Here is a 27,999-nt window from a genome sequence, read left to right on the forward strand (position 1 = left end):
GTTAATTGTCAGCGTGGTGACGGCTCTTGGGGCCCCTCGCGGTTCCTTGCCGGAGGACTCGCAGCGGCACACAGAGGTATCTTCCTAGAAGGTAATTTCTTGGGCCCACTGAATGTGGGGGGAGGGTAGGAGGGAAACATAAATAGGTAGTTCTTTTACGTTCTTGAAACAAGCAGCGGAAGGACCTGAGGCTTAGCTATAGGAAAACCTGAGCGGCCTACTTCTCCCGCGGGACGTGTGCGCGGCCAGCTAGTCCTCGGGGCTGCGGGGGGCCGAGGGCGCCGCGGGGTCCGAGTCCGCCCACCCGGACTCGGAGGGTTTAGCCCCACGGCGTGGTCGGTCCAGGCTTCTCCGGGGCTGGGGGAGAAGTGTAGGGAGCCCCGGGACCGCCGGCCGCGGGCCTGAGGGAGGATGAGGCGGAGTCAGGTGGCCTGGCCCGGAGGTGAAAGGTGTGCCGCGGCCGCCAGGCCCCTCCCGCAGCCTCCAGCACCGCTGTGGGGCAGCAGGCCGCGCCCGCTCCTCCAGCCCCGCCGCCGGGGAGGGGTTTCCCGGGACGAGCCGGCCCCTTTCATCCAGGAAGTGAAAGCGACGTCGGGGTCAATGAAAACAAACGGGGAGCCCGGGGGGAAGGAAGGCGGGCTAAGAGGAGGGAGCGCCGGGGCGCGGGAGGGGAACCGCCGTGGGGTGGAAGCGCGAGCCGAAGGCCGGTTGCGGTCGTGATTTTGTAGCTGCCGCCGCCGCCGCCCAGGCTCGCCCGGGGATGTCTGAGCCCGCGCCTGGCGGCCCCCGACCTCCACGCGGCGGCCGCCGCCCCGGCCTCTAAGGGCCGCTACTTCCCGGCGGCGCGCACACGGGCTGAGGGCGGCTTGGTGCCGGCGGGGTTGCCCGGGGAGTGCCCGGGCGGGCCGGGAGGGGCTGCCCAGGCTCCGCGCCTACCCAGCACCGCGGCCGGCGCCCGGCCAGGAGGATGCGCGGCGCCGGGCTCTGAAGCATGGAGGGGGTTCTGTACAAGTGGACCAACTATCTCACAGGTCAGAGGGCTCGGGTACCCCGGGGCGGGGGGGCGGTGGCGGGGAGAGGCGGGGGCCTTGGGCGGGTTTCTGTGGGGAGGCTGCGGAAAAGGAGGGTCAGGGGCCCTTCCCTCTGCTTGGCCTGCAGTGACCCTCGCAGAGAATGGGCTCCTTTTGCTTCCCGGGCTTAATCCCTCACTCAGTCCCTTGATGGAACTGGCCACTGCAGGGGACGGTTTGAGACTGCGCATCTTCCTCAGGGTGGGAAGTGCGCCTGACCGCTTCTTTTCCCGTGTAATAATACTTATTTCCTCCTGTGGCTTCCGTAACAATTTCCAGTTACTCTGCATGTGTTGGTGCAGTCTCCATCCTTATTCACACTTGATTCGGCATTTTGTTCATAATTGAGTTGTCAGGGTACAGGACTAGAATGGATCCTGTAAGATCAAGATTTAATTTTAAGAAATCTTTTCTCTATTTCTTTTTAAATTTATAGGAAATTATAGAACGGTTTATTTTACAAGCTGTCTTGTTGAAGTTGTTAAACTGTCCCTAGAGAACATTATCTTAAGAGTTGGTTGTCAGTGAGCTGTCTTTATGTTTTGGAATTAAGGTAAGTGTGAGAAATAGTGGAGGACAGTGCAATGCACAGAAGCAGAACAGTCAGTGTCACCCATGAAGTGGGTTGGAAGGAAAAACTCCGAAATGTAGAAATGAGAGACCAGCAGGGAAGGGGCTTTTTCCATGACACCGACAGCCTGGCTCATTTAAAGAGCCTTAATTCTGAGTTGTAGACCCATCTCTGTCATCAACCAGGGGTATGGACAAGTCACTTACCCTCTCAAGATCTCAGTTTGTGAAGTAGAGGGTGATCAGTTTATCTTGAAAGGTGGCGTCCAACTCCAGAATTCTATGATCTCACCACATTAGAGGAAAGGAAATGGGTTTAAAGTAAGATTAAGCAGGAAATAGATTTCTTGTTCCAGAATAATAGGCATCTTGACTTGCTACCCACTTATTTACTCTGCCCAAAGTATTGAACCTCTTGGTAACTGCATGGTACACTCAGCTTGTGTCCACCCTGACCTTGTGCAAAATCTGCATATAAACACTTTAAGGCATAAGCATTGAGCTATGGTTGCTCCTTCCTTCCTTCCTTCCTTCCTTCTTCCTTCCTCTCTCTTTCCTTCTTACTTTCTGATTAATCAGAATGCTAAAGCCTGATTTAAAGCAGCAAATTCTTTAACAGTTATGATACATGCATGTTTTATTTTGCTTACACTAAAATGTCAGTTTGTTTCTATAAATAACATGTTTTAGCAGGGAACTTTTAAAAAATGAGATAAATATTTTTTCTTAAGCATTTTTGTTTGGGCAGTTGTGAGAAGTTACGCTGTTTAGTTGAGATATGGTATTAACTTTAAAGACAATGGTTTCTATTCTTTGAGATGCAAATGATCATCTCATTGCAAACTTTCATAAGCATAGTGTCAACAGTGTCTTGGGAGGAACCCCTCTTATGCCTAGCCTAGAGCAATGGGTGATTACTGACATGAGTCATAATATATTCCTGGAGCGAAATGTGGTCTTGGTGGCCATCTTTCTCATCTAGGGCACTGAGCACCAGCTGGTTGAGCTTTTAACCACATGTGCTTAAGCTTTTAGTCTTTGCAGAGCATTTAAGCAAACTGCTAGTATGCATTGTAGAAGCTTGCTGAAATGAAATCTTTGTTTGGAAGAATTCCATCTTAAAAATATAAATTTGACTCAGTGGCATGCTGACTATTCATTTTAGTTCATCTTAGGTCAGAAGAATGAGCAGCTCTTCGTACTGAATGATCTTGAAGGAACCTTTCAGTTTCATGACAGTGTTCTTTGAGAATCTTTTGTAGAGAATAAGGATTTCAGTAACATTTGGTAGTTTGAGATAAAAAGAAAGTTTTTTTTTTTTAAAGAATGCCTATGAATTTTTTTTCACAGATGTGTGAATCAATTAGATTTTTTTAAAAGATTTTATTTATTTATTTGACAGAGAGAGACACAGCGAGAGAGGGAACACAAGCAAGGGGAGTGGGAGATGGAGAAGCAGGCTCCCTGCTGAGCGGGGAGCCCGCCCCATGCAGGGCTTGATCCCATCATGACCTGAGCCGAAGGGAGACGCTTAACCCAGGCGCCCCTCAATTAGATTGTTTTAATTAAATATTTCTTCAAAAAGGTGTGTAGAGATAACTAACAGTCTTCATTATTTTAATATATTTAACCATGGTCACCTTTCAAGTTGCTACAAATTCTAAATGAGTCATTTTGCTCATTATTTGTTTTAAAGAGATACTGACTCACAATAATGCAGGCTTACAAAACCACAATTTGACTTATAGGCACACTGGACCTGGGGTGGAGTGTACTTTTACCATCCTGCTTATAATTTGTTTGCCACGGTGAATTAGCGTTAGATGTTTTTACCATTTCTGTGCATGCTCAATATACAATATACTGTCATGTAATATACTGCATATCTTTTCTCTCATGGATAACATATAATATCTCACTTTTCTGGTGTTTAATCACTCATTTAATCGTTGATACATTTTTTTTTTAAAGATTTTATTTATTTATTTGACAGAGAAAGTGAGAGAGGGAACACAAGCAGGGGGAGTGAGAGAGGGAACACAAGCAGGCTTCCCGCCGAGCTGGGAGCCCGATGCAGGGCTCGATCCCAGGACCCTGGGATCATGACCTCAGCCGAAGGCAGACACTTAATGACTGAGCCACCCAGGCGCCCCCGTTGATACATTTTTTTTAGCACCTGTTATGTGCCGGGCACCATTGTAGGTGCTGGGAATGCAATGACAAACAAGGTGACGTTTGTGTACCAAAAGAACTTCCCTTTTAATTTGCTAGGCCTCATTAGGGGTTATAGTGTTTCATAACAAGAATTTTCCAAGTGTTTGAAATGTATTTTAATTATTTTGGATGTCCAGCTTTCTGAACTGTATTATGACATTCCCCCTTGTGAAATTTAATCTTTTTATGATGTCATTTCAAAAGTGTTACAGGAAAAGCCGTTTGGGGAGGTAAGTCCTGGGTCTGAATCGGGGGTAAGAATGACTGTCCCATCGGCCACTGTCTTGGTACTATTTGGCCCTGGAAAAACAGAATTGATTAAGCATATAGCAGGCTATGTCTAATGTGACCAGGCTGAACTGTGATTTAATAGTTACAGAAAGAACAGGGACAGTCACACTGCCTTCAGTGAGGCACTGTGGTCATGGTCACTGTGTTATTAATCAGTGAACTGTTGTAAATTAGTAACATGCTTGATAAGATTTTAGGGTACACTGAGTTTGGCTTGCAGGAGTGGCAGTTGAACTCTGAAGAAAGCCATCAACCTCATCCTCAGCTTTGCCTTAGAGCCAAGTCTGTGACAGTTGTGTGATCTAGTCACTGAATAAACACAAATGAAATGAATGATTGCAGTTTCCAGCATTTCTGCCTGAGCTGTGCAGCAGCACGGCAAGGAGAGAGGGAGTGCGGGAAATCCATGCTCTCACTACAGAATGTGCAGCTTCTGTGGAAGAGACTAGAATTCATTCAGCACTCACTTGGCAAGGGAGGGAGTTTGCTTAGGCAACATTTAAAGGGGGGGAAGGTCCCACTGCAGATTTTAAGGGCTGGGTGGCACCTGAGAGGTCATCTTGTTCAATCCACTCATTATGGAGACTGAGAACTTTGATACTTACTGAAATGATTTGTTTCAACTTATCTAACTAAAGAGTGAGAATAGAGCTGGGGCTAGAATCCATGTTTCTCTTGCTTTTTCCATTCCATTGAAACCCAACTCTGTTCCCTTCAGGAAAAGGGGGAAGTCATGTTTTACCCTTTGTGGGGTTATTACTGAGGATGAGTCTTACGGGTTGTTAATGAGAAGGTTGTGAGTCAGAATAAAGGTATTAAAAAAAATTTAAAAAAAAAAAGAATAAAGGTATTACTCCCTATATTTATGCTGATCGACAGATTTCTGCAGAAGGCTCTCCCAACAAAGTGGGACTGAGGCAAGAACATTTTGGTTAAGCCTTGGCCAGTAAAAATTGCATTGTCAGTATGTTACTGTAGAGCCAAGAAAACATGGATGGTAAATTTTGAAATCATAGTTGTCTGTGTGATTAAATTAATTTCTGATTAATCTTGTTGTCCACAATATTTGTAGGTTGGCAGCCTCGTTGGTTTGTTCTGGATAATGGGATCCTGTCTTACTATGATTCACAAGACGATGTTTGCAAAGGGAGCAAAGGAAGTATCAAGATGGCAGTTTGTGAAATTAAAGGTAAGTGAATACGTGGAATTAGAGAAACTTGAAGTTAGGTAAGTAAAGTGTTCTTCACTGTAACCTAAAAAGGGGGAAAACATTTCTCATCCAGTAGGGATCTTCCAATACCATTTATTTCCTTGGCAATTAAGAGTGGCACTTAGCATTATTAAGCACAGTTTTTTGCATTTCTCCTTTTATACATGTACTTTGAATTGAAATCCAAAAATCTTAGTGTTAGTCTCCAATTTGGACCTGAAAAACAGTCTCTTAGGGATGCTACTTTAGTGTCCATACTGAGTCCACAAGTGTTCTCTTTCATTCTCATTGTAAAGGTATTGTGAGGATTAGAAGCTGAGCTTTAAAAATGTTGAGGCAGGGCGCCTGGCTGGCTCAGTTGGTAGAGCACGCAGCTCTTGATCTTGGGGTCATGAGTTCAAGCTCCACGTTGGGCATAGACCTTATTTGAAAAAAAAAAGAAAGAAAGAAAGAAAAAAAAAAGCTGAAGATAATGAGGCAAGCTCTGTAGGGCTTTTGATAAAACATGAAGTCAGAGTCATAAACTCTGGTTCTTTGCCGAATTGGAGATAAACTCTTCTGGGTGATAGAGGTTTTTTCCTTTTCTTCCGAAAGAGAAGAAATAAAGCAATAGGTCATGCTGTAATTTTCACGATGGGAGGTTTCATGGACCACTGATTCATTTGTATGTCTGGTTGGGTTGTATGGGGTGGAGGTGGGTAGGAGAGATCAGACAAAATGATAACAAAAAGTATTGAATTCTTCAGGGAATTGAAGGAAGAACTAAAGCACTAGAGTAGTAAATATCAAACACCTACAGGCCTTTTGCGTTTCTCCTCTGTAGCTTGAATACTTGTCCTTCCTGAAGGGGACTTCCTTTGACATGGCGAGCTCTTGGTCATGGCTATCAAACGCTTCAGAGTAATCTTACTGCTCTGTGCATTTTCTTATTTAGATTAAACCAAAGCAGCAGCTAATGCGTTATGTTACATTTTCCAGGGCTGGATTGCTAAATTTATGTGGTTTCATGGTAGTTCCCAGTATGATTTAGCCATGGAGACAAAATAGAATTTTTGCTTGCTACACATCTGGTTCTTCATTCATTTAAGACTTCTTACCACTAGGACTCTTTCAACAACAGTGATTCATAATCTGGGGTAGATCAGTGTCATCCAGGGAGCTTTCTCCAAAATGCACGTGTCTGATTGTAACATGCTCCCGTTAGTTGAGAATTACTACTGTTCTAATGGAAGGAAGTCATGGCTATCTAAGATATAGAAACACTTCAGCCTAGTGTATTATTACTGCATCTTCCCTGAAATATATGTGGTATAATTTTGTTGTTTATTTTTAACAAACATACTGAAATGTATACAAGTAAGTGTTAGCTTTCCAGGTACTCATTTTTGACGTACTTATTTTTAATTGCACCATCATCACCTGTAACACTTTAGAACTCCTCTTTTAGAATTTCCCATATGGGGGCCCCTGGGTGGCTCTGTCAGTTAAGTGGCTGTCTTCAGCTCGGGTCATGATCTCAGGGTCCTGGGATCAAGCTCTGCGTCAGGCTCCCTGCTTGGCAGGTAGTCTACTTCTCCCTCTGCTATGCATGTGCTCTCTCTCAAGTAAATAAATAAAATCTTAAAAAAAAAAAAGAATTGCCTTATGAACCAGTGTATAAATTGCACAAGAAAAGCACATTCAAAGCATGAGGTTTGGTTTTTTTTTTTTTTTTTTTTTTTTTTTAGTGATCGTTTTGTCTCATTTTATTCCCCAGATTTGATTCCAAATAATATTTGGTGAGAATCAGAAATCAAACTACAAAGTTCAAAGATTCTCCACCCTTGAGGATATTTAAAAGACTTAGTGGCAGAATCCTAAGGCAATTCTAAAATGTTTCAAGTGTGGCAGCATTTTTACTGTTGTTGTTTGTTTGAAGTAATCATTCTATTCAAGAATAACATACAGAAAAGGGAATAAATCTTAAATATTCAGCTTGAAGAATGTTTACAAAGTGTACACGTGTAACCACCGATCAGATTAAGAAATCGAATATTATCAGCATCCCAGATGCTGGGATATTATCCTGTCTCCTCAGCCACTAATCCCTCTAAAAAGTAACATTAATCTTTTATTGCCATAGGTAAATATTGCCTACTTTTGAACATTTTATAAATGGAATAAATCAGGATTTTGTCTGTATGTTAGCTTCTTTCACTCAACATTGTGAAATTCATCTGTGTTCTGTGTAATACTAGTTCAATCATTCTTTTTGATTTGTAGTATTTCTGCTGTGTGAATATCTCACAATGTGGCTATCCATTTTAGTATTGATGTATATATATATTTTTTCCATTTGGGATTATAATGAGTAAAGCTGCCATAAAGATTCTTATATATTTCTTTGTTGAACATATGTATGCATTTCTCTTTAGTATATATCTGGAAGTGGAGTAGAATTGCTGAGGCATTGGGTATTCATACATTTAGCTTTAGCAGAACTAAGGAGATAATTATTTTTGACACTTGCTAGTAAGGCCAAATTTATTCAAGTCTCTCATGATAAGTATAGGGACTACTGCAATGGGGTTTTGTAGTAGGGGTGAGAGATTGGGCTCAACTCTGAATACGATAAGAAAAGTGGAAATTTGTAGCCAAGGAGTAGAGTTATGGGGGGAATCGGTGGATGGAAAATTACTAAGAGAAAACATCAGGGAGTAGGGGGCATTCTGGCTAAACTGACCTATAGGATTCTTGCTAAACTGACCTATAGGATTCTAGCTGAAGGCAGGCTGGGGTGATCAGATAATACCTGGGAGATATTGGGGGTAGAGGAATTTGTTCAGGCATTGAGGGTAATCCGATATTGATGGTGAAGGATTCTGGCTAAAGTGACTTAGCAGAATTCCTGCTAAAATTGGACCCTGTAAGGACAGAGATGGAAGCCCAAGATCAGGCCTTGTCAAGCAGAAGGCTCAGAGGAGTCTGACTGAAGTTCGATCCAGGAGAGAATCTTTGTCGCAGATAATGCCAAACTGTTTCCCAAAGTGGTTGTACCAATTTATTCTTGAACTAGCAGAGCATGAGAGTTCCAGTTGCTTTGCATTCTTTCCAAAACTTGCATTATCAGTTTTAAGATTTTGAATATTTCTCGTGGTATCTCATGGTGGTTTTACCTTGTATTTTTTCAATAACTAATGATGAGGTTTTTTTTTTTTTTCAGTTACTAATTAGCCATTTGAACATCCTCTTCTTTTGGAGTCCTTTTTCAAGTCTTTGGCCTAATTTCTTTTTTTTTTTTTTTAAGATTTTATTCATTTATTTGACAGAGAGAGACACAGCGAGAGAGGGAATGCAAGCAGGGGGAGTGGGAGCAGGGGAAAGCAGGCTCCCTGCCAAGCAGGGAGCCCGACGCGGGGTTTGATCCCAGGACCCTGGGACCATGACTCGAGCCAAAGGCAGACGCTTAATGGCTGAGCCACCCAGGCGCCCCTTGGCCCAATTTCTAAATTAGGCTATCTTTTATGTTGATTTGTAGGAGTTCTTTATATAGTCCGAATGAGTCTTTGTATTGTGAGTATCTTCTTCCACTTCTTAGGTTGCATTTTCTTTGTTAAAGATATCTTTTGATAAACAGAAGTTCTTCATTTCAATAAAGTCCAATATTTCAGTTTTTTAAATTAGAATTTTTTATGTCCTGCTTAGGAAATCTTTTTTTCTTCTTGAAGGCTTATTGTTTTACCTTGTATACTTAAGTCCGTATTAGGTCTGTGATTGACTTAAAATTTATTTTTATATATGGTATCGGCAGGGGTTAAGATTCATTTTTTCTTAAGGGATATTCATTTGACAGTATCAATTATGGAAAACAGCAGCCTTTCACCTAGAGCACTGTAGAAACATTTTTGTCACCAAGTGAGTGACCGTGTACATTGGGTCTTTTTCTAGACTGTCTTTTGTCCCAGGGGCCTGCTTTTCTATCCTTCTGCCAATGTCACAGTCACACTGTCTTAATTTCTTTAGCTTTATACTTCTTAGTATCTGATAGTCTAAGTCTTCTAACTTTGCTGTTTTTCAGGATTGTCTTGGCTATTATTGGCCCTTTGCATTTCCTTAACACATATTAGAATCTGCTTGTAAATTTCCACAAATGTCTGCTTGGAAATTTGACTGGAATTGTATTGAATCTGTACATCAATTTAGGGAGAATTGTGTTCTTGACAATATTGAGTCTTATGATCTATTAACATGGTGTATTCCTATACTTAATTAGGTTTTTAATTTCAGGGTTGTTTTACAGTTTTGCATATAGAGATCTTGTCCATTTTATGCTAAGAACTTGATGTTTTGGGAGCCTTATTCTTAAGTTTATTGTCTTCTCAGGTGACTACTTTGGAGGGGACATCTTTGATTAATACACCAATTTTGGTATGTTTAAAAAGGAGACATCTTCGAGCACCTGGCTGGCTAGGTCGGTGGAGCGTGGGACTCTTGATCTCAGGGTTGTGAGTTCAAGCCCCGTATTGGGCATGGATCCTACTTAAAAAAAGAAGGAGTCATCTTATTTTCTTTTTTTTAAAACAAAGTTTCTGCCTGTTCTTTATTTTTTATTATTATTATTTTTAAAGATTTTATTTATTTATTTATTTGACAGAGAGAGAGAGCGAGAGAGAGAGAACACAAGCAGGGGGAGCAGCAGGCAGAGGGAGAGGGAGAAGCAGGCTCCCTGCTGAGCAGGGAGCCCGATGTGGGGCTCGATCCCAGGACCCTGGGATCATGACGTGAGCTGAAGGCAGGTGCTTAATGACTGAGCCACCCAGGCATCCCTGGAGTCATCTTATTTTCATTTGTAGCAATAATTATTAGAAATTAGAGCTTTGTTTTCTTTTGAGGTAGCTATTGGTACTTTCACTAGTATTAAGTAGCCAAAAAAGAGTTACTCTTGGAGCATGGGAATTTCAGTAGTTTTATCCCAGCTTGGAAATCTTTTACACCCATCATTGATTGTTGCATGTTTATATATTTCACTATCTACATCCGAGGATGGCCTTTATAAGTAGAATGATAAGCTAGCAAAGCTTTTCTGGCACTATTTGCCATAGTATATCTGGTCAGTATTTTCAGTAATTAATCATATAAATAAGGGCTTCTGCCAGACTTTCAAGGCCCCTGAAAATTAGGCTCAATTCAGCTTGTCCATTCATGAATATCATTACCATGTAATACAACACAAGGTTCTGTGTAGGCTTGTCTCCTCAGTACATATTATGTTTATTTCCTCATCTAGGCCTTTTTAAATGCAGTTTTTCTCTTAACTAAATTCTACTGTTGTCAGATCCTTCTTCCTGAAGCTTTGTTTCCAACCTCTTCTTACTTTCTCTCATTTTAATTACACAGGATGTCTCTGTACCAAAGAGTTTATCATTTAGTCGTTTTGATTATTTTCGGTGTGTCGGTTTGTCTCCCTGGTTAAAATGTCACCTCTGTTAGAGCAAAGACTCCTTTCTTTCTCCTCTGCGATCTTACCCCTCTGCCAGTACTCCTCTGAGCGAGGCAAATGCTTACTGATTAAGGACAGTGTAGCACAAATTTAGTCTTACAACAAAGATTGAGGATTGGCTCAGTATAATTCTTGATTAGTTCTCTTTTGTCTGAGTATCAAGTCAGGGGTGGTTTAGGAGAGGTGGGGAGGATGGTGGGAAAGAGGAGAAGGTCTCAGATACGCTTGTAGTGTGCCCTTAGTTGAGGACTGCCGTGCTAATGGAAGATGGCCGTAGGTACCATTGATTGTGCTTCTTCTGAATGTCAGGCACTGCCCTAGGCTTGGGGGGGGGCGGGGATAAAACACATTTTCCTTTCAAAGAAATCAGTAAAACATGGTGGTAAGTGTGACACTTATGTCACACTTATGTGCCTGTGTACTTAAAGTAGTACAGGCAGCCCCCAGAGAGGGAGTTTTTAGTTTTCAGTGCTGTTTTCTCTTTCTCTTGCCACCACCACTTTGGCCCCCCTGCCAGCATGAGTACATGTGAGCATGTGTTTTTAAGGGGCCACTAGATAGTCCCTTAGGGAGAGGCAGTGCCTGCATCCTGAAGCTCAACTTCTTGTTTTAGGTGTCTGAAACATCTAATACTGTGTAAGAGTGATTGTTTGATTCTCCCCAAATTACTTAAGTTTGTGACTCTATTTCCCCCATGTTTATCATCATAGTCCATTCAGCAGACAACACAAGAATGGAATTAATCATTCCAGGTGAGCAGCATTTCTACATGAAGGCAGTGAATGCAGCGGAAAGACAGAGGTGGCTGGTTGCTCTGGGGAGCTCCAAAGCCTGTTTGACTGATACTAGGACGAAAAAAGAAAAAGGTAACTATAAATTTTTCTTTTGTGATAAGAGTATTTTCTTAAACATAAATGTAAAGTGTCCTGTGCACTTTTAGTAATCTATCCTAAAGACATAATCAGAAATGTAGAAGATGATTTACATGCATAGATATTCATCATAGTAGAAAAAACTTGTAAATAATGCAAAGGTTGAAATTTAGGGGAATGGTTCAGTAAACTATAGGCTGATATAAGCTGATATGTAGCCAGTAAAATGTTTACAAGGAATTTTAATAATGTGAGAAAATGCCCAATGTTAAATGATAATTGCAAAAAAGCAGGATTCAAAATTATATATCCATTCATTGGTCAGCTCAGGAAAAATTTGTAAAGTTGGTCAAGTTGTTACCTTTGGAAAGGTAATTTGTGGGCAGGAGACTCACTTTTCAAGCATCGGGGTTCCCTGCTCAGTGGGGAGTCTACTTCTCCCTCTCTCTGCCCCTCCTTCTGCTCATGCTCTCTTTCTCTCAAATAAATACATAAAATCTTTAAAAAAATATTTATATTTTGGTAGTGAGTTTGCAGTTGTTTGATTTTTCTTTTCTATCTTTTCTTTGTTTTTTCAAAATTTTTCATTGAGTATATATTACTTTTTTTTTCTAAAAGATTTTATTTATTTGAGAGAGAGAGAGAGGGGAAGCACAGAGGGAGAGTGAGAGGGAGAAGCAGACTCCCAGCTAAGCAGAGAGCCTGACGTGGGGCTCGACCCCAGCACCCTGAGATCATGACCTGAGCCATAGGCAGACGCTTAACCAACTGAGTCACCAGGGCACCCCGAACATGTATTACTTTTATAATTAAAAAATAGTAGAAGTTAGTTAGATTACTGAAAACACTAAATTTGGGTATTGAAAAATGAAGGCCCAGAATTGAATTTATAATCATTTAAAAACATATGAAAGAACATCACGGGTAGGGTATGGCTAAGGGTAGGATAAGAAGGAGTGGAAACTCAAAATAGCCAAAAGGTGGAAAGAACCCAAATGTCCGCAGACAAAGAAAGAAAAAAACAAAATGTAGTATTATACATACAATGGAATATTACTCAACCTTTAAAAGGAGGGAAATTCAGACACGTGCTACAACATGTATGAATCTCAAAAAGTAAGTGAAATAAGCCAGTCACAAAGGGACAGATATTATGATCGCACTTACTGGGATACGTGGAGTAGTCAGATTTATAGAGACAGAAGGTGGAATAATGGTTGACGGGGCTGGGGGCGGGGGGATGGGGCTTTATTGTTGAATGGGTGTAAAGTTTCACTTGGGGAGGATGAAGAAGTTTTGGAGATGGATGATGGTAATGGTTGTAGGACATTGTGAATGTATTTAATGTATACTTAAAATGGCTAAAATGGTAAATTTCACTACATGTATTGTACTACAATTGAAAAAAAAAAAAGGAATGGGTTTAAATTTGAGTAGAAACTAATTTAGGTTAGGTCAAGTGGGCAGATAGAGCTGGTTTGGTCCATTGTGGCTAGAGTGGCTTTGGGGCTAGTATCACAAAGCAGTGCCCCTGATCCAGGGAGTATGGAGAAATGCCAGGATCTAGCACGTGTATTTTCCCCTGCTTCCTCTGCTATTTACACTGCTGGTTTAGAGGGTATTGGTAAGTGAATGGCTGAGATTATGGCTGGATAGTTAGTGTGTCTGGACATATTAAAGGAAGTAAGCTCTTAATAAAACAATTCTGAGAACAGTATAATGTGAAGATGAAGTTATGAAAGGACCAGAAGAAAATAGATGTTTATATAATAGTTTTGACTACATAAAAATTAAAAACTTCTATATGTCAAAATGCACAATAAAGAAAACTGAAAGAGAGCAGATAGATCTGGAAAAGCGCTTCCAGTATATAGAATAGGACAGGGGAAAGATTGCTCTCTTTAATGTGTAAGAACTTTTATAAATTATTAATTTGTATGTTATTAAGAGAAAAAGCCGAACGTCAGAACTGGAAAAATATGTAAAGGTTAGAAAAGACAATTTACAAAAGAAGAAATACAAGCACGTTTTAAATGAAAGATGAGTAATGGAATGGGAATATCCTGTGTAAAATGTCCGGGCGGGGGGTGCCCGAGGGGCTCAGTCGGTTGAGTGACCAGCTCTGGATTTCGGCTCAGGACATGATCTCGGGCTGGGGACACTGAGCCCTGAGTCATGTTGGGCTCCACACTCGGCATGGAGTCTGCTTGACATTCTCCCTCTCCCTTTGCCTCGGCCCCTCCCTCCATTCACGTGCGCGCACGGGCTCTCTCTCTCTCGCAAAATAAATAAAATCTTTAAAAAAAAATCCAGTGGTCATCACCTTGCCTCTGGGAATTAATCTACCTAAACTTCATGTCAGATATATGACTCCCATTTTTTTTCCCAATTATTTGAAGAGAAGGTTTTTCTTCAAGACCCTCGTATCCTATTTCCAAGGGCTCCCACCTCTTAAGCTGTAGGTTTTTATGTCTGTTGTCTTACTTTTTAAATGATTCCATTTTGTTTTATTTTTTTATTTTTATTATTTTTTTAAAAAGATTTTATTTATTTGACAGAGAGACAGCGAGAGAGGGAACACAAGCAGGGGGAGTGGGAGAGGGAGAAGCAGGCTTCCCGTGGAGCAGGGAGCCCGATGCAGGGCTCGATCCCAGGACCCTGGGACCATGACCTGAGCCGAAGGCAGACGCCTAACGACTGAGCCACCCAGGCGCCCCTCCATTTTGTTTTATTGTTCAAAGGATATGAAAACAATCTAACTGAATGTTTATATATGTTCCTTTCAGAAATAAGTGAAACCAGTGAATCTCTGAAAACCAAAATGTCTGAACTTCGCCTCTACTGTGATCTCCTAATGCAGCAAGTTCATACTATCCAAGAGTTTGTTCATCATGATGAGAATCATTCATCTCCCAGCATAGAGGTATACAAAGATGATCCTTTCATGTCTGGTTATGCTTTGTAATACCCTGGTGGGTGAGGTTCTTCCCATAGGGTGGCAGAGAAGCGTTTTCAAAATGAGCTATTTTTAGCTATTCTGGGCTGTCCCTACTACAGACTCCAGATATCTGTGGGAACTTCTAGATTATATCTGTGCAACCAAGTAAAGCAGGAAGCAGCACGCTTCTCCAGGGAATCAAGGCTGATTTTTGCAGCTAATCTGATGATTTGGAGGTTGGGGTGGGGAGGAAGCATTCCAGGCTTTGTTTTCTGGGCTGGAATCATTGGGCAACTGCTGTTCTCTTTCTTTTGGTAATAAGGTTCCAGTTTCAGGGACTGAGAATTGATAATTTAGCTTTATCAAAGAACTTTTTAAAAATGTCCTCAGAACAGTAATACAGGAATCCAATTTCAGATGTGTGGGGCCTGACAATGAGATGGGCTCACACTTTCTGATAAAGGAGGACCAGTGAGCCCTACTGTTCTCCGGGTGAAAGGCCGGCATGGTTCTCAGTCTCCTTTTACCTAACCTGGGAGAAATGGGACAAGAAATCTTCCTGCCCCCCCCCCCCCCCCCCCCCCCCCCCGCCGTGGCCTTCTCCTGGTGGGGAGTGGTCTTCTGTGAGGTCCCCTTTAGTTGTAGGCATGTTGAACCCCAAGGGCATTTACTGTCTCACCACAAGCTCTCTGGAGGTAGGTGCCCTCACATTTGCTCCGCAGCTCACTGACCGTATCAAGGACCTTCCACTCTGCCATTCTTGGTGTATTTCATTGTTCCTCTAATCCCCAAGGCTTCAGGGTGACTGTCAAGGTCACACAGATGCAGGAGGCAGTTGGGGTAACCAAGGTGGAAAGAGACCTTCTCGACTTGCTGTCCTGGGCTTTTATCTGGGAACAAAAGTCTCAGCAACTCCTCAGCAGACTTCTCTCTCTCTCTCTCTTTTTTTTTTTTTTTTTTTTTTGGTCTGGGTCAAAGGAACCTAAGAAATACCAATATTTGACAAAGAGTCATGGACTTGCCATGACTGGCTCAGACCAGTCTGTATTCATCCCCCAGGGTCAGGACACATTGCTGTCATAAAGCAAAGATTGGGGTTTGTATTCTACCAAGGAAGAAGTGGGAGAAGGGGTTTGGAGTATATATGAGTTGTGCCTGCCACTAAGTAACTCTCAGGGTGTTTCCATTGCTGTGACCTCCTTCAGAATTTGGTTACTTAGAAAATTACTGTTTAGGTTGGGTTTATCTACGATACATTTTTGTACATAGTTTTTCAATATGATTGGTTATTTGGTTTAAATGCAAAACTTATTTTTTCTTAGACTCTAATTTCATACACTGCTTGATAGACATTTCATATTCATGTATTGCTTTAATTTTCTAAGGGAGTAGATTTTAAGTAGATTTGCATATAAGCTAGTAAGGTGTCTATTGGAGATAAAGTTTAGTCACTTGATTAGAATGTGGTGCATGATTCCATATAGTTGTGTGTGAGTTTGTTCAACTCAGTGTGTAATTTTTCAGAACATGAATGAAGCCTCTTCTCTGCTTAGTGCCACATGTAATACATTCATCACAACACTTGAGGAATGTGTGAAGATAGCGAATGCCAAGTTTAAACCTGAGATGTTTCAGCTGTCCCATCCGGATCCCTTGGTTTCTCCTGTGTCACCTTCTCCTGTTCAAATGGTTGGGAATTCTTTTTCTTCCAGTGATGTTGCATGTTTGTTTTTGTTTTTATTTTTAAGGGAGGAATCTGGCAGTGGAAGGGGAAATAATCAACAGATTGAATTTTTTTTTCGATTGTACTCCTCTTCGGTGTTGGAGCCTCTCAGCTCTTTGGGCTCAGCATGTACCAAGGTCCTGATCGCCTCCCCATGGAGGACTGTACCGTTTACCCCAGTGTGCCAGGAAAATATTATACTGCTCTGCGGGTGTTGTGACACAGAAGAGGTTGGGGGCACTGCTCTTCTTGGGATAAAATTAGGGATAAAATTAAGCAAAGGGGTAAAATTAAGCAAATCGTAAAGGCGTTGTAAGGGGTTTGAAGCAACACGATATAGGGAAAACAGTGTTTTATAGTCAGTATTTGGAACTGAGCCCTCTGAGTAGGCAAGTTCCTTAATCTCTCTGGACCTCGTTTTCTTCATCTATAAAATAAAAGGTCTCTTCCATCAGCAGGTCATTGCAAAGGGGCTAACGTGTTTAACACAGGTGCTTTGTGTTAGTTTCTTTCCTTCTGATTGCCCTGAACAACAAGTACTCTTTCCCTGGGGCAGTGGACTCCTTGTCCTTCCCAAACTAATAAACTTGCTTAGGCAAGCTGTGTGGAACTCGTAGGTGAGACAGAGTTTGATGAGACTTTACATTTCTTTCATCCAAGTATTTTCAGGAGCCCTTTTATAGAGGGAAGAATGCCACCTGGTACTATTTTAGCAATTACTTGAAGGCTTATTTGTTAGAAGAAAGAATAGGGTACAACTTATTCCTAGGTTTTTTTATCCACCCCAGCCAATTTAGCTATATGAGATTAAGTAAAGATTATTATCTAAATTTTTTTCTAATCAGTGTATGATGGGCCAATAGTGTCTTCTGGGACAGGTGTACTATGAAATGGGTTTTATGGGCAGATTATTTTGGGACATGCTAGGTTAACTTAAATGAATTGGGTTTCTCTGTCATAGGACTTCTTAGAACCTCTTTTCTTAGAACTTCTTTTATGCTAACATGTATTATGAATCTCTGAGAAGGAGAGATGGTGTGCATTGTTTCTGGAATTTATTTGACCCTTCTTACATATTTTTGAATAACATCTCATAGTACAGTAGTGTTCAGCCGAACAGTTTGACGATATTGCTTTATAAAACAATTGTAGATATGTTACGAACTGTGAAATAACCTATACAGTTGAACCAGAAAAGATCTTTTGAGATGGACGTATATATAGTGTTACGTTCCTAGATTGGGCGCATTCAGGATGGTATGACTGTAGATGTCTCTTCTAGTGCTATGTTCCTGAAGTTGATATATAAGGGGTACACTGTTTTTTAAGGTGTCAAGTACAGACTTTACTACAAATACTACTGTATTTGACTTCATAGAATCACATGCAATAAAACCACCTCAAAGCTGCCTTGTTTTTGTATTGAATTTCTGAGGAAAATGCCTTCTGTAACAAATACTCTGTAGTATTTTACGTCTAAGAAACTATAACTGTTTTTAAATCAAAACCTTTTATCAGTAGCAATTTGATAGAAAGTCCAATAAGCTAATCTAAAAAATATTGGCTATTTTTACTTGCTTTGCCATTTTACTTCATACATCAAGCAAAAATTGTGGCTTATGATAATTAGTTCTGGAGACACAGCGTGGAAAAAAGGTTAGACAGTCTTTTTGGGAAAATCTTTTTTTTCTTTTTAATAATATGAGTAAATGGAAGATAAAGCTGTGCAAGATTTGAGAATTCTAAAACTATTTAAATTGACTTTTAAACTACTTTATGTAGTTAATCTTATTGTGTCCCTCCTAGAACAAATTTGCATTCAATTTTATTTCAAATCCTAATCAGAAGTTCAAACAATCGTCATTTTGACCCACAGATTGAGTGATTATTGTAGTGGTGATGTCCTTGGGTGAGTAAGCCCAAAGGACTTGACTTCTGTTAAAGGAGATGTTAATGTCCATCTGCAACTTGATGTCAATCATATTAGTGTTCCCTGGACTACAAATTGGGTTGGTAATATCTGTTATCATTTCAACTGGGACTTCTCAGAGCAACTGGTGGCTCTTGTTACAAATACAGCAGGCATTTACATAACACAGATGTTAGACTTGGACTTGTAAGACCCTTGAGCCCCTGCGTATAAAAGCAACCGTCCTTAGCCTGTAGTATAAACTTTGCTTTTTTGCTACCTTGTTGAACATTGAAATAATCTGTTTTAATTGGGGCCCTCCTATTTTTTTTTGGTGGAGTAGTTGGATCTTTTAAATTCAGTTTAGTATTTGTCGTATTTGTTAAAGCTTTTAATCAGGTTTTTGAAAATTTTTTTAAATATATGTTTTAGAGACCTATTTGAGACTTGAGGTTCTTCTTCTGAGTTTTTTTTTTTTTTTTTTTAATTTATTTGAGACAGAGAGATACAGAGAGAGAGAGAGAGAGCATGAGCAGGGGGAGGTGCAGAAGGAGAGGGAGAAGCAGGCTCTCCGCTGAGCAGGGAGCCCAACATGGGACTTGATCCCAGGACCCTGGGATCATGACCTGAGCCGAAGGCAGAGGCTTAACCATCTGAGCCACCCAGGTGCCCTTCTTCTGAGTTCTTTAAAGACTTGAATTACTAATGCCATCTTCCATGAAAACCATACTTTAGAACATCTGTGTAACAGCGACCTGAATAATGAATTATAAAGAAAAGCTTTGCTACCAGACTCTTTTCCTGTCCTATAAGAAAAAGAGAGGGAGAGATATTTATTAGAATATTTTCTGGCTTGTTAGATATTCCTTTAAATTGTATGGTTTTTTGGAGTGGTTATAATACATTTTTTATATTTTTATATACATGTACACACATACATATATGATATATGTAAAACATAAAATTTGGTTTTAATTATTGAGAAAAGAATCTAGCATATTTTTGATATGTGTTGGGAAAGATTCCGATGAATGGTTTTTAGGGACAAAGCTTGACATTGTGCTGATAGTGTTGCTTGAGTCTGTAACGGATAAATTTCTTAGCCAGTCATTTTTTTCATCTGAGCAAATTTGTGTTAATTATGATAATGATAATACATTAGAGCTGTATTATTCTACTTGATGTATGGATTATGTTCATTTTCTTTTTAAATTTCTAGATGAAGCGTTCTGTCAGCCATCCTGGTTCTTGCAGTTCAGAGAGGTAAAATAACCTTTTCTTTTAATCAAGTTCTCTCAGAATTATACCTACTTAGAGAAATTTTTTGGGCCTTTAACCTGAAGTAGTGTGGGATGGAAACTTTTCTTGAGCAGAGCCTGGTTCTGATTTGCTTAGCATTATATCTAAGTATAGGGCCTAGCACCAGTAGGTGAAGTCAGTGAAGATACATGAGTGAATAAATTAACCAGCAAGGTAAGCACCTTGTCAGCTCTTGTACCTTTTTTAAATGTTTGAAATTACATCAAATGATGGTTGGTAGAAATCCATTTTTGAGGTATCAAGGGTCCAATGATTAGGCTCACTTTCCGACAGCTTTTTATCGTCATATATTCATGCTGATCTGTTGTTTTGTTAAGAATTAAAGAACTTACCGAAAAAAGAGAAAAACCAATTGACATTTTAAAGTATATAGTCATATCAGCACATTTAAGACATTTATCCAATATCCCAGACCACTAAAGTGTTTTTTATCTTGGTAGTTAAGTCTTTTAAGTTGCTCTGATTGTCTTATTTGGTTCTTTGGAAATTGGTGAAATTGTAGTGACACTAGCTTTTATTTTTCTACACTAAGGAAAAGGGCTAACTGAGCCCTTAGTATTGTCACTCCCCACCCCCTCCCCACCATGATTATGTGACCTCTGAATTATCATGTGCTCAGAGGAGCCCTGTGATGTAAATATTTATCTCTCCAATCCTGTCAGAGAATGAAGAGTTTCACTGGCTGAATTTTCTAGAAAAATAGAAGCTTGATCCCTTTTACAAACTTCTATTTTTGTGATAGAAATTTTTCTGAACTGTATTTTATCTTTTCTACCTCTAATTAAATAAAATATAATTAGGCTTTTTTAAAAAAAGTTATTTATATAGAGAGAGGGAGAGAAAGAGCATGGGAATGTGCAGGAGAGAGGGGCAGAGGGAAAGGGAGAGATGGTCTTGGGCAGACTCTGTGCTGAGCAAGAAGCCTGATGTGGGGCTTGATACCACAACGCTGAGATCAGGACCCTGAGCCAAAACCAAGAGTCAGACACTGAACCAACTGTGCCACCCAGGTGCCCCAAATATAATTAGAATTTTAAAATTATTTTTTTCTTGATGACGCAAGATTGTCATTAGGAACAGTAATATTGGGCTTTCCATACAGTGGCAGCTGAAGTGCTGTTGAGTGGTGATGATTTGCTTCTATGCTCGATATTTTAGATTGATTTTTCTAGTTTTCTGATTTTCTAGACTATATTTATTTGTTTTTAATATTTATTTATTTGAGAGACAGCGAGTGTGTGCCAGCCGGGGGTCGGGGGAGAAGGAGCAGAGGGAGAGGGACCAGCAGACTCAGCGCTAAGTGCAGAGCCGGACATGGACGTGGGGCTCAGTCTCACCACCCTGAGATCATGAGCTGAGCTGAAATCGGGAGTTGACGCTTCCCTGACTGAGCCACCCAGGCGCCCCCCCACCAGACTGCTTTTTACAGTAGATTTTGTGGCCTCCATTTGCCATGTCTGTTTGTTCTTGCTGCTGTCAGTGAGTTGACCTCTAGCATGTTCCTTACCTACGTGCCTATCCCCTTCACTCTGCTATTTTTGATCAGATATGGATTGACACTAGATACATGCACTTGTGAAGTCATAACTTTTAGTTTTCAAACATTGGTTAACCCTCTGATATGTCTACAGTCTCACTGGACCCTTCTCTATAAAAGAAGTTGCTTTATTTTACCCCCTTTCCATTTAGTTTGGCTCAGAGGTCATATTCAGGTTACCAGCTGGATTCTAAATGATTTGACTTGCCTGTGGCGTGACCTCTGAAGGAGTTGAATGTTGCTAAAATAGAAATTTGGAAATAAAAAATAGTTCGTCTTTCATTTGAAGAAGTCATTTAAAACTCCAGTTAAGGGGTGCCTGGGTGGCTCAGTTCATTAAGTGTCTGACTCGATTTCGGCTCAGCTCATGCACTCAGGGTCATGAGATCAAGGCTCACGTCTGGTTCCTTTCCGAGTGTAGAGCTTGCCTAAGATTCTCTCTCCCTCTGCCCCTCCCCGCCCACCTGCACCCCCCACTCATATGCGAGCTCACTCTCTCTAAAAACAAACAAACAAAAATCGCTCCAGTTAAGCTGAGGGTATTACAATGTAATGCGTTCTGCTTAATTTGTAGGAGTAGCCACTGTGTAAAAGAACCGGTATCTGCACTTCACCGACTCTCCCAGCGACGCCGAAGAACCTACTCAGATACAGACTCTTGTAATGATATTCCTCCTGAAGACCCAGATAGTGAGTTAAATGCAGCTCTGTCTCTTTCTTTGGCTTATTTTCCAGAATTGTTGTGGTGCTCTATAAGTGTTGAAATAAACGAAGGATACTGATAGTCAACACTGTACTTTGCCCTTGGATTCATTCCTTAATTCAGAGCCAGGCAAACAGCACACAATCCACAGAAGCTCCTATTTCCTCTTACAGACACCTTTGTTATTAGTTATTATCTAAGAAGTGCTGAATACCTCTATGTAAGTGCCGTATCTTTGATTTATATGTGTGTATATATAACATCAAAATGTTTTCTTCCCAGTACGTTTTAGTAATCTCTTAGTAATGTTCTACTCCCACTATATTTACATTTCAAAAACATTTTAGAAGAAAGCGTGAATTGTGGGTAGGATTCTAGGGGAAAATAAAGGCAAGGTCTAAGTTCAGAGAAAAAAAAAATCAGCATTGTTACTTAAATAATTTGAAATGGCCAAGGAAAATACATTTTTCCGGTGGTGGTGAATTATAGTAGCATTTATTCCTGTGCCTTTTCCTCCCTTTTTCTTCAAAGAGGCAGCATAAAGAGATTGAATACTTTAGGAAAGGTTTTGTGGTTTATGTTCAAATTTAGTTATTTTTCTCTTCAGAGAGAAAGCTTTTTCAAAGCTTTTGTTGAGTGGTGATGATTTGCTTCTATGTTGGGTATTTTATTTATTATTTTTTTTTAGATTTATTCACTTGTTTTGAGAGAGTGAGAATGAGAGAGAGAGAGAGAGTATGAGAGGGGGGAGGGTTAGAGGGGGAAGCAGGCTCCTCGCTGAGCAGGGAGCCCGATGCGGGACTCGATCCCGGGACTCCAGGATCATGACCTGAGACGACGACAGTCGCTTAACCAACTGAGCCACCCAGGCGCCGCTATGTTGGATATTTTAGATTGATTTTTCTAGTTTTCTGATTTTCTAGACTTTTTTATTTATTTGTTTTTAATATTAATTTATTTGGGAGAGAGCGAATCTGTCTCAGAATATCTAGTTAGACAGTGGTGACCATGATTTGTTGTGAACACAAATAGGGTCTTACTATTACAACTCCATTAGTAGACTTTTGCTTTTCAGAGTCTTTCCTCTTGCCCATGAAGCATGTGTGATGGAAATTACATACAGTTCCTAGTTAGGGGACAGGTCGTGTTCCAAGAATTTGTAAGTCTGTCGTTCGGAAAACAGATTTTATTTCTCTTGTGGAGATGACATCATAAATGGTGTTTAGATTTCTTTAGGTTGCCTGGAAGAGCCCCGCTAATTCACATTGATTAAAACTTGTTTTACGGAATCAGAAAGTTAAACAGGTTTAATGATGGGGGGAAGATAGAGTTCATGAAGGTGGTGGAGTTTGGAGAGGGACTGCTGGTCATTTTCAGATTTTTAGAAAGTGATGGCATCTTTTTTTGTTGTTGTTTCTTGCAGAACTATTTATTGATATAGAGCACTGCTCTGTGCTCATTGCCATTTTTGAATTTAAGTTGGGACAGTGGGTACAAAAAGGAAGGAAAAGGGGTGAGGGTGGGAAGGGGAAGGGAGAAGCAAACTTCCCCAGGCCAATTTAGTACAACTTGGAGGAACTAAGTGGAAGAGGGTTAGAGGTTTGGTGTGGGAGGCAGGTAGGGTGCATTCTGACTGACCTTGTTCTTTCTGCCCGGTTTACGTGACCCTTTGAATCTAGAGCCCATGAAAGAGTTCTGTATGCTGCCTGTACTTTTCTCTAGATACTGCTCCTTTTTAGTCTAAGGGGATCATTTTCATTTGTGATGGCGAAAATAATTTTTTAACCAACTGAGCCACCCAGGTGCCCTGCGAAAATAATTTTTTAAAAAATCCAGCCATTTTTCTTAGCTCTCTTGTAAGCACCCTGGTTTTGAATTTTTGAAACCAATTTTCAGAAGCTCTCAGTGTGCATGCCTGACTCCATTTAGCATTCCCATAGTTAGCTGTTAAGGAGTGTAACAGAACTAGTCACACATACCTTCACACACATGTACACACATACACACATGCATCCGCAGTTATATACAAACATATATCTCAGTTCTCTAGAACGTTTTTTAAGTTGGGAAGTGTGGCTAGAGAAGTTTTATCCTTAGATTTCCATCTGTTTATCGTAAAACTTTGTGTCTCAGTTAGTTGACAAAGCAGAGACTGAATTGGTGCTCTTCTTTAGAAAGTACATGTTTTGCAATTGGGCAGTCTTAGTGGCTGCCCCACTAAGAAAATTTATCCCCAAGTATTCTTTTCCTTGAGAGAGAAAACTTCTATTTTTTATTAACTAGATTTAAAAAAATTATAAAAGTTGTAACCGTTCCTGGTAAATTCAAATAACATGTACACACAAAAGTGCAATTGTTTGGGAATGGGGCCATGCCAGTGTGTTTAGCTGTGTTCAGTTGCAGCTGCAGTGAGTTCTGTGAGTTGTATTCCACGTGGAAATACGGGAACTTTCGGTGTGAGGTACCTTGTCAGCTTTGCTCAGAAAGTCTTATGATGAGAAGAGTAAGACCTGAATTAGTCCTCACTCTATTACCAGTTGTGTGATCTTGGGTGAGGCATGTAACCTTTTTTGGATCTTGTTGTTTTGTTTTGATTTGTTTTTTTCCCTAGAAAACAGAAGGATACTAACAGCATTACAACAATCAGGCTGAAAAATCAGTAGGTAACAAAGACTACATTCACTTCAGCATATATTTGCTGACTGCCCACTATGTGCCAACCATGGTTCTAGCAGTGAGCCAAACAAATATCTCTACTTCTGGTGCCCTTGTAATTTAGTTCCTTAGCTATGAAGTTTCTCCTTATGACTGCCAATAGTGGGAAGGTGAGATTTTTCTCTATTAAGCAAATAGTCAAAAAAATTAATAGGAAGCTGAAAGAATTTCATGTCCCTAAATAGGAAATTTAAAAAAAATTTTTTTCCATGGAGAACTGGAGTTAATATCGATAGCATATTTATTTATCATTTATTTACTTATTTATTTTTAACCTTTTACTTAATTTCTTAATAGGACCTGTTCACTGTTCAAGAAATACACTTAATGGAGATCTGGCATCAGCAGCCATTCCTGAAGAAAGCAGACTTACGGCCAAAAAGAAATCTGAATCGGAAGACGCTCTTCCATCCTTCTCTTCCTGAGGAAACGGAAGTGTCCAACTTCCTCTAAGTATTGCTATGCAAAAGCTGCTGTACTGAAACTATGTTATAGGGAGTGGTTTTTCCCTTAGGATTTCTCTGCACTTTATAGAATACTGTAAAACAAACAACAAAAAAACAACCCACATACCTTTGAAGTGTATTTTATCTTTATATAGTTTATTTGCAAGAGTATTTTCCTAATAACTTCACAGTATGAATGTGCATCTTTTTTTTTTTTTTAAACAAATGATGGTGTAACATTTTGACCTCCAAAAGGACAAATGTAGATATTTTTCTAAAAAACTGTGAGGGACTGACGGATGAGTCAGTGTGTATTGTAGCTTATAAACATGAAATCTTAGAAACAAGGTTTCTGTTTGACAGAAGTGTAGTATCTGTAACTTGTGCCATGGACCAAATGGTCACTTTACCCCAGCTAAAAATGAGTTACGATAGCAGCTTGATGGTGATTCTATTATATTCCCTTAAGCAAAAGGAAACATTTAATATTCTACATATTTTTAGCCCCAATACCGTGACATATTGAGGATTTTTTTAAAAACCAGACTATGCTGTCCTTCATATGTGAAGTTGACACTACTGATTTGTCAAAACCAAATGTTGGGTTAAAGTATTTAACTTTTATTTATTTATTTTTCTGTTGCATCAAAAAATGATTGCATCCTAACTTTTATGACCTACCAAATTTAAGATGTGTATACGTTGTTATTTACATTGTTCTAGAAAAGAGGTGAATGTTGTAGTGACCTTGCTCACTTACACCAGAGAAATAAACGCCTTTCAATGGAAGAGGATTTTAGTGCTTTTTTCCTAAAATAGACATTAAGCTGCTGTTGTAAGGTATTAATGTTTGCAGTTCTTTAGACTATCTAGAGACATTTTTTTATTTATGACTATTTATACAAAAAAAGGAATTCTGTCAAGGTGACTGCTCTACATCACTTGAGAATGGCATTATTTAATTAAAGAACAAATAACATTTTTTGGTAGTGCCTGTCCATACCTATTGTCAGTGTTTGCCTTGTAAACTGTTTTTTTTTTAAATTCACTTTGGAGGGATGGTTTTGTCCAAGGTCTTGGATGAGGAGCACTTTAAAACAAACTGGTTTGGTGTTTTTAAGTTAATCACATGTTTAATAAATATTTGGTTTTTGCATTCAAACTCATCATATAATACATTGTATTTTTTTACATTGTTGATACTCTGTCTAATCTTTATCAAGTGCTATTGGTGTTCTTTATTGTTTTGATTTTGTTTGTATATTTGGACCTCCTAGTGAATACACAAATGAGGCATGTTTTTAGGTTTGTTGCCTATGAGCTTAGAATAGTGTGGCCTATTTCACTTTAAATTTCTCTCACAGGTTTATGTGGGACACTTTTTTAAAGAGTTAATATTTGGTATTTACTTCACTAAAAATAAATCTGTAATTGTAAGTTTAAAATGGACATAAATAATCTAAATACATTAATATGCATTTAGATAAACTGTATGCTACTTAAAAGTATTTGTGATTTTAAATAGCACACAGGTCATTATATTAAGTGGAAATTTTTTTTCTGCTCATATGTTGTATTTCATGTTTAATTTGAGAAAATTTTAATAATGTAGTAAGTTTCACGTTGAGCAAGTAATCAGAGTTTTTGCTTTTTGTCGTGGTAGTAAGAATTTCCATCGTGATTAGATCATGAAAGTCAAGGTGCTACTGATAGGGAGTTTTTCAGGTCAGTATTTTTTTTTTTTTTCGAACCAATAGGTTTATAATGAAAACACTATAACAGGCTTTTCAACTCATAGGAAATAAATCCATTTTTTATTGCTTTATCCAAAAAGATGAGTTCCTGAACAGTTTTCTGTAAATATTTTTTAAAATAAAATGCTATCATTTCTGGTTCGTATCATTTTTTTCCCCCTTGAAACAGGTGCTTTGAACAGGTGTTGCCATATTCCTCAGTATGGCTTTTATTGTTACTGGGCCTTGCTTTTTCCCCTTAGGAACCAACACATTTGTGAAATCATTTTTTGGGGGGAGTATAAATATATCCTGAATGACATCTAGGTTTGGATTCGTGAATTGGTAGCATGAAGCAACCTGTAAAGCAGCCATTTTGAGGAGCCCTGTGTATGTTCAAGTATGGCCTGACTTTTCTGAATTTTAAGAAAAAGGTAAACCAAATAACAGTTCTGTAAGAGTTTTAGCTTGTCAGAATTTTCTATAAGCTGTAGGTATTGGTTATTCCTTTTTTGCTTTGTCTGGGCCTTGGGGTTATCGAGAAATTTGGAGACTTTTGGTATATCATTGACCTAAGCAAAGCCAGTGCTTGTTTTTCTTTCCAAGTGCCTGGTTTCTGTTGTATGGGAACCCAGGCCTCCATGGTTAAAGTGACTTGGATGCGAATTCTTTTCTAACTGGACTAAATTTGAATTCTGTTATGTTACCTTGAATTATTGTGTTATCTTCAATCAGGACAAGTTGAGAAATGGATGCTGTCACTTGAATTCAAATTCTAAAGCAGGGGATAAAGTATCTTCATTTGCATAGTCACCATTTGACTTTGATCTTTGAAGGTGAAAGTTTGACCTTTGACCCTGAAGTGTAGTTTTTCACTGCATTATTAACACTTACTATTTAGAAATCATCATGAAGATCTCAGGAAATATATCTTTGTAATATATTACTATTATACTGCTCTTAATACTAATTACACATACATTATTATATCATTAATTTGGACTCTACCAGTTCTTCCCTTTTTTTTTTTAAATTAAATGAAGTGCCTCCAGGTCTGTCCTTTGAGCAGTGTACGTAGAGGGCATGTCCTGGCCTGAAAGAAAGCCTGGTGAGGCTGCTGGAGCTCCTTCCAGGAGGTCTCTCTTTTAGTAGCCCAGGTGGGGTAAGTAGGTTGTAGGTGGTAGAGAGGGTTTCCTTTTCGTGTCTTTCCAGTTCCCCAGTTTTCCTTTTTTTGAATTCATACCAAATTTGTCAATGAAAAACATTTTA

General features: G+C 39.7%; 1 protein-coding gene across 2 annotated transcripts; it reads left to right on the forward strand.

The window, feature by feature from the left end:
• Positions 1 to 452: 452 nt before the first annotated feature.
• On the forward strand, positions 453 to 27,988 carry PLEKHA3 (pleckstrin homology domain containing A3). Of its 2 annotated transcripts, XM_027590496.2 has the most exons (8): positions 458 to 1,031; positions 5,218 to 5,334; positions 11,545 to 11,700; positions 14,493 to 14,629; positions 16,169 to 16,333; positions 19,496 to 19,539; positions 21,708 to 21,823; positions 24,849 to 27,985. In XM_027590496.2, exons 1-8 carry the CDS (start codon positions 992 to 994, stop codon positions 24,974 to 24,976), a joined length of 903 nt encoding a protein of 300 aa, XP_027446297.1. In that variant the 5' UTR covers positions 458 to 991; the 3' UTR covers positions 24,977 to 27,985. The 2 variants fall into 2 exon arrangements, with proteins under 2 accessions (XP_027446298.1, XP_027446297.1); XM_027590497.2 differs by lacking the exon at positions 16,169 to 16,333 and having other exon boundaries at positions 453 to 1,031; positions 24,849 to 27,988.
• Positions 27,989 to 27,999: the final 11 nt, after the last annotated feature.

This window comes from Zalophus californianus, chromosome 3, assembly GCF_009762305.2.
Source record: "Zalophus californianus isolate mZalCal1 chromosome 3, mZalCal1.pri.v2, whole genome shotgun sequence".
Classification (NCBI taxonomy): Eukaryota; Metazoa; Chordata; class Mammalia; order Carnivora; family Otariidae; genus Zalophus; species Zalophus californianus.

Bases quoted from the DNA above. Each gene is read 5' to 3' on its own strand.
- PLEKHA3 (XM_027590496.2), top strand. From the start codon at position 992: ATGGAGGGGGTTCTGTACAAGTGGACCAACTATCTCACAG. The intron at 1,032-5,217 runs GTCAGAGGGCTC...CAATATTTGTAG, and splicing joins GTGGACCAACTATCTCACAG to GTTGGCAGCCTCGTTGGTTT. The intron at 5,335-11,544 runs GTAAGTGAATAC...TTATCATCATAG, and splicing joins GGCAGTTTGTGAAATTAAAG to TCCATTCAGCAGACAACACA.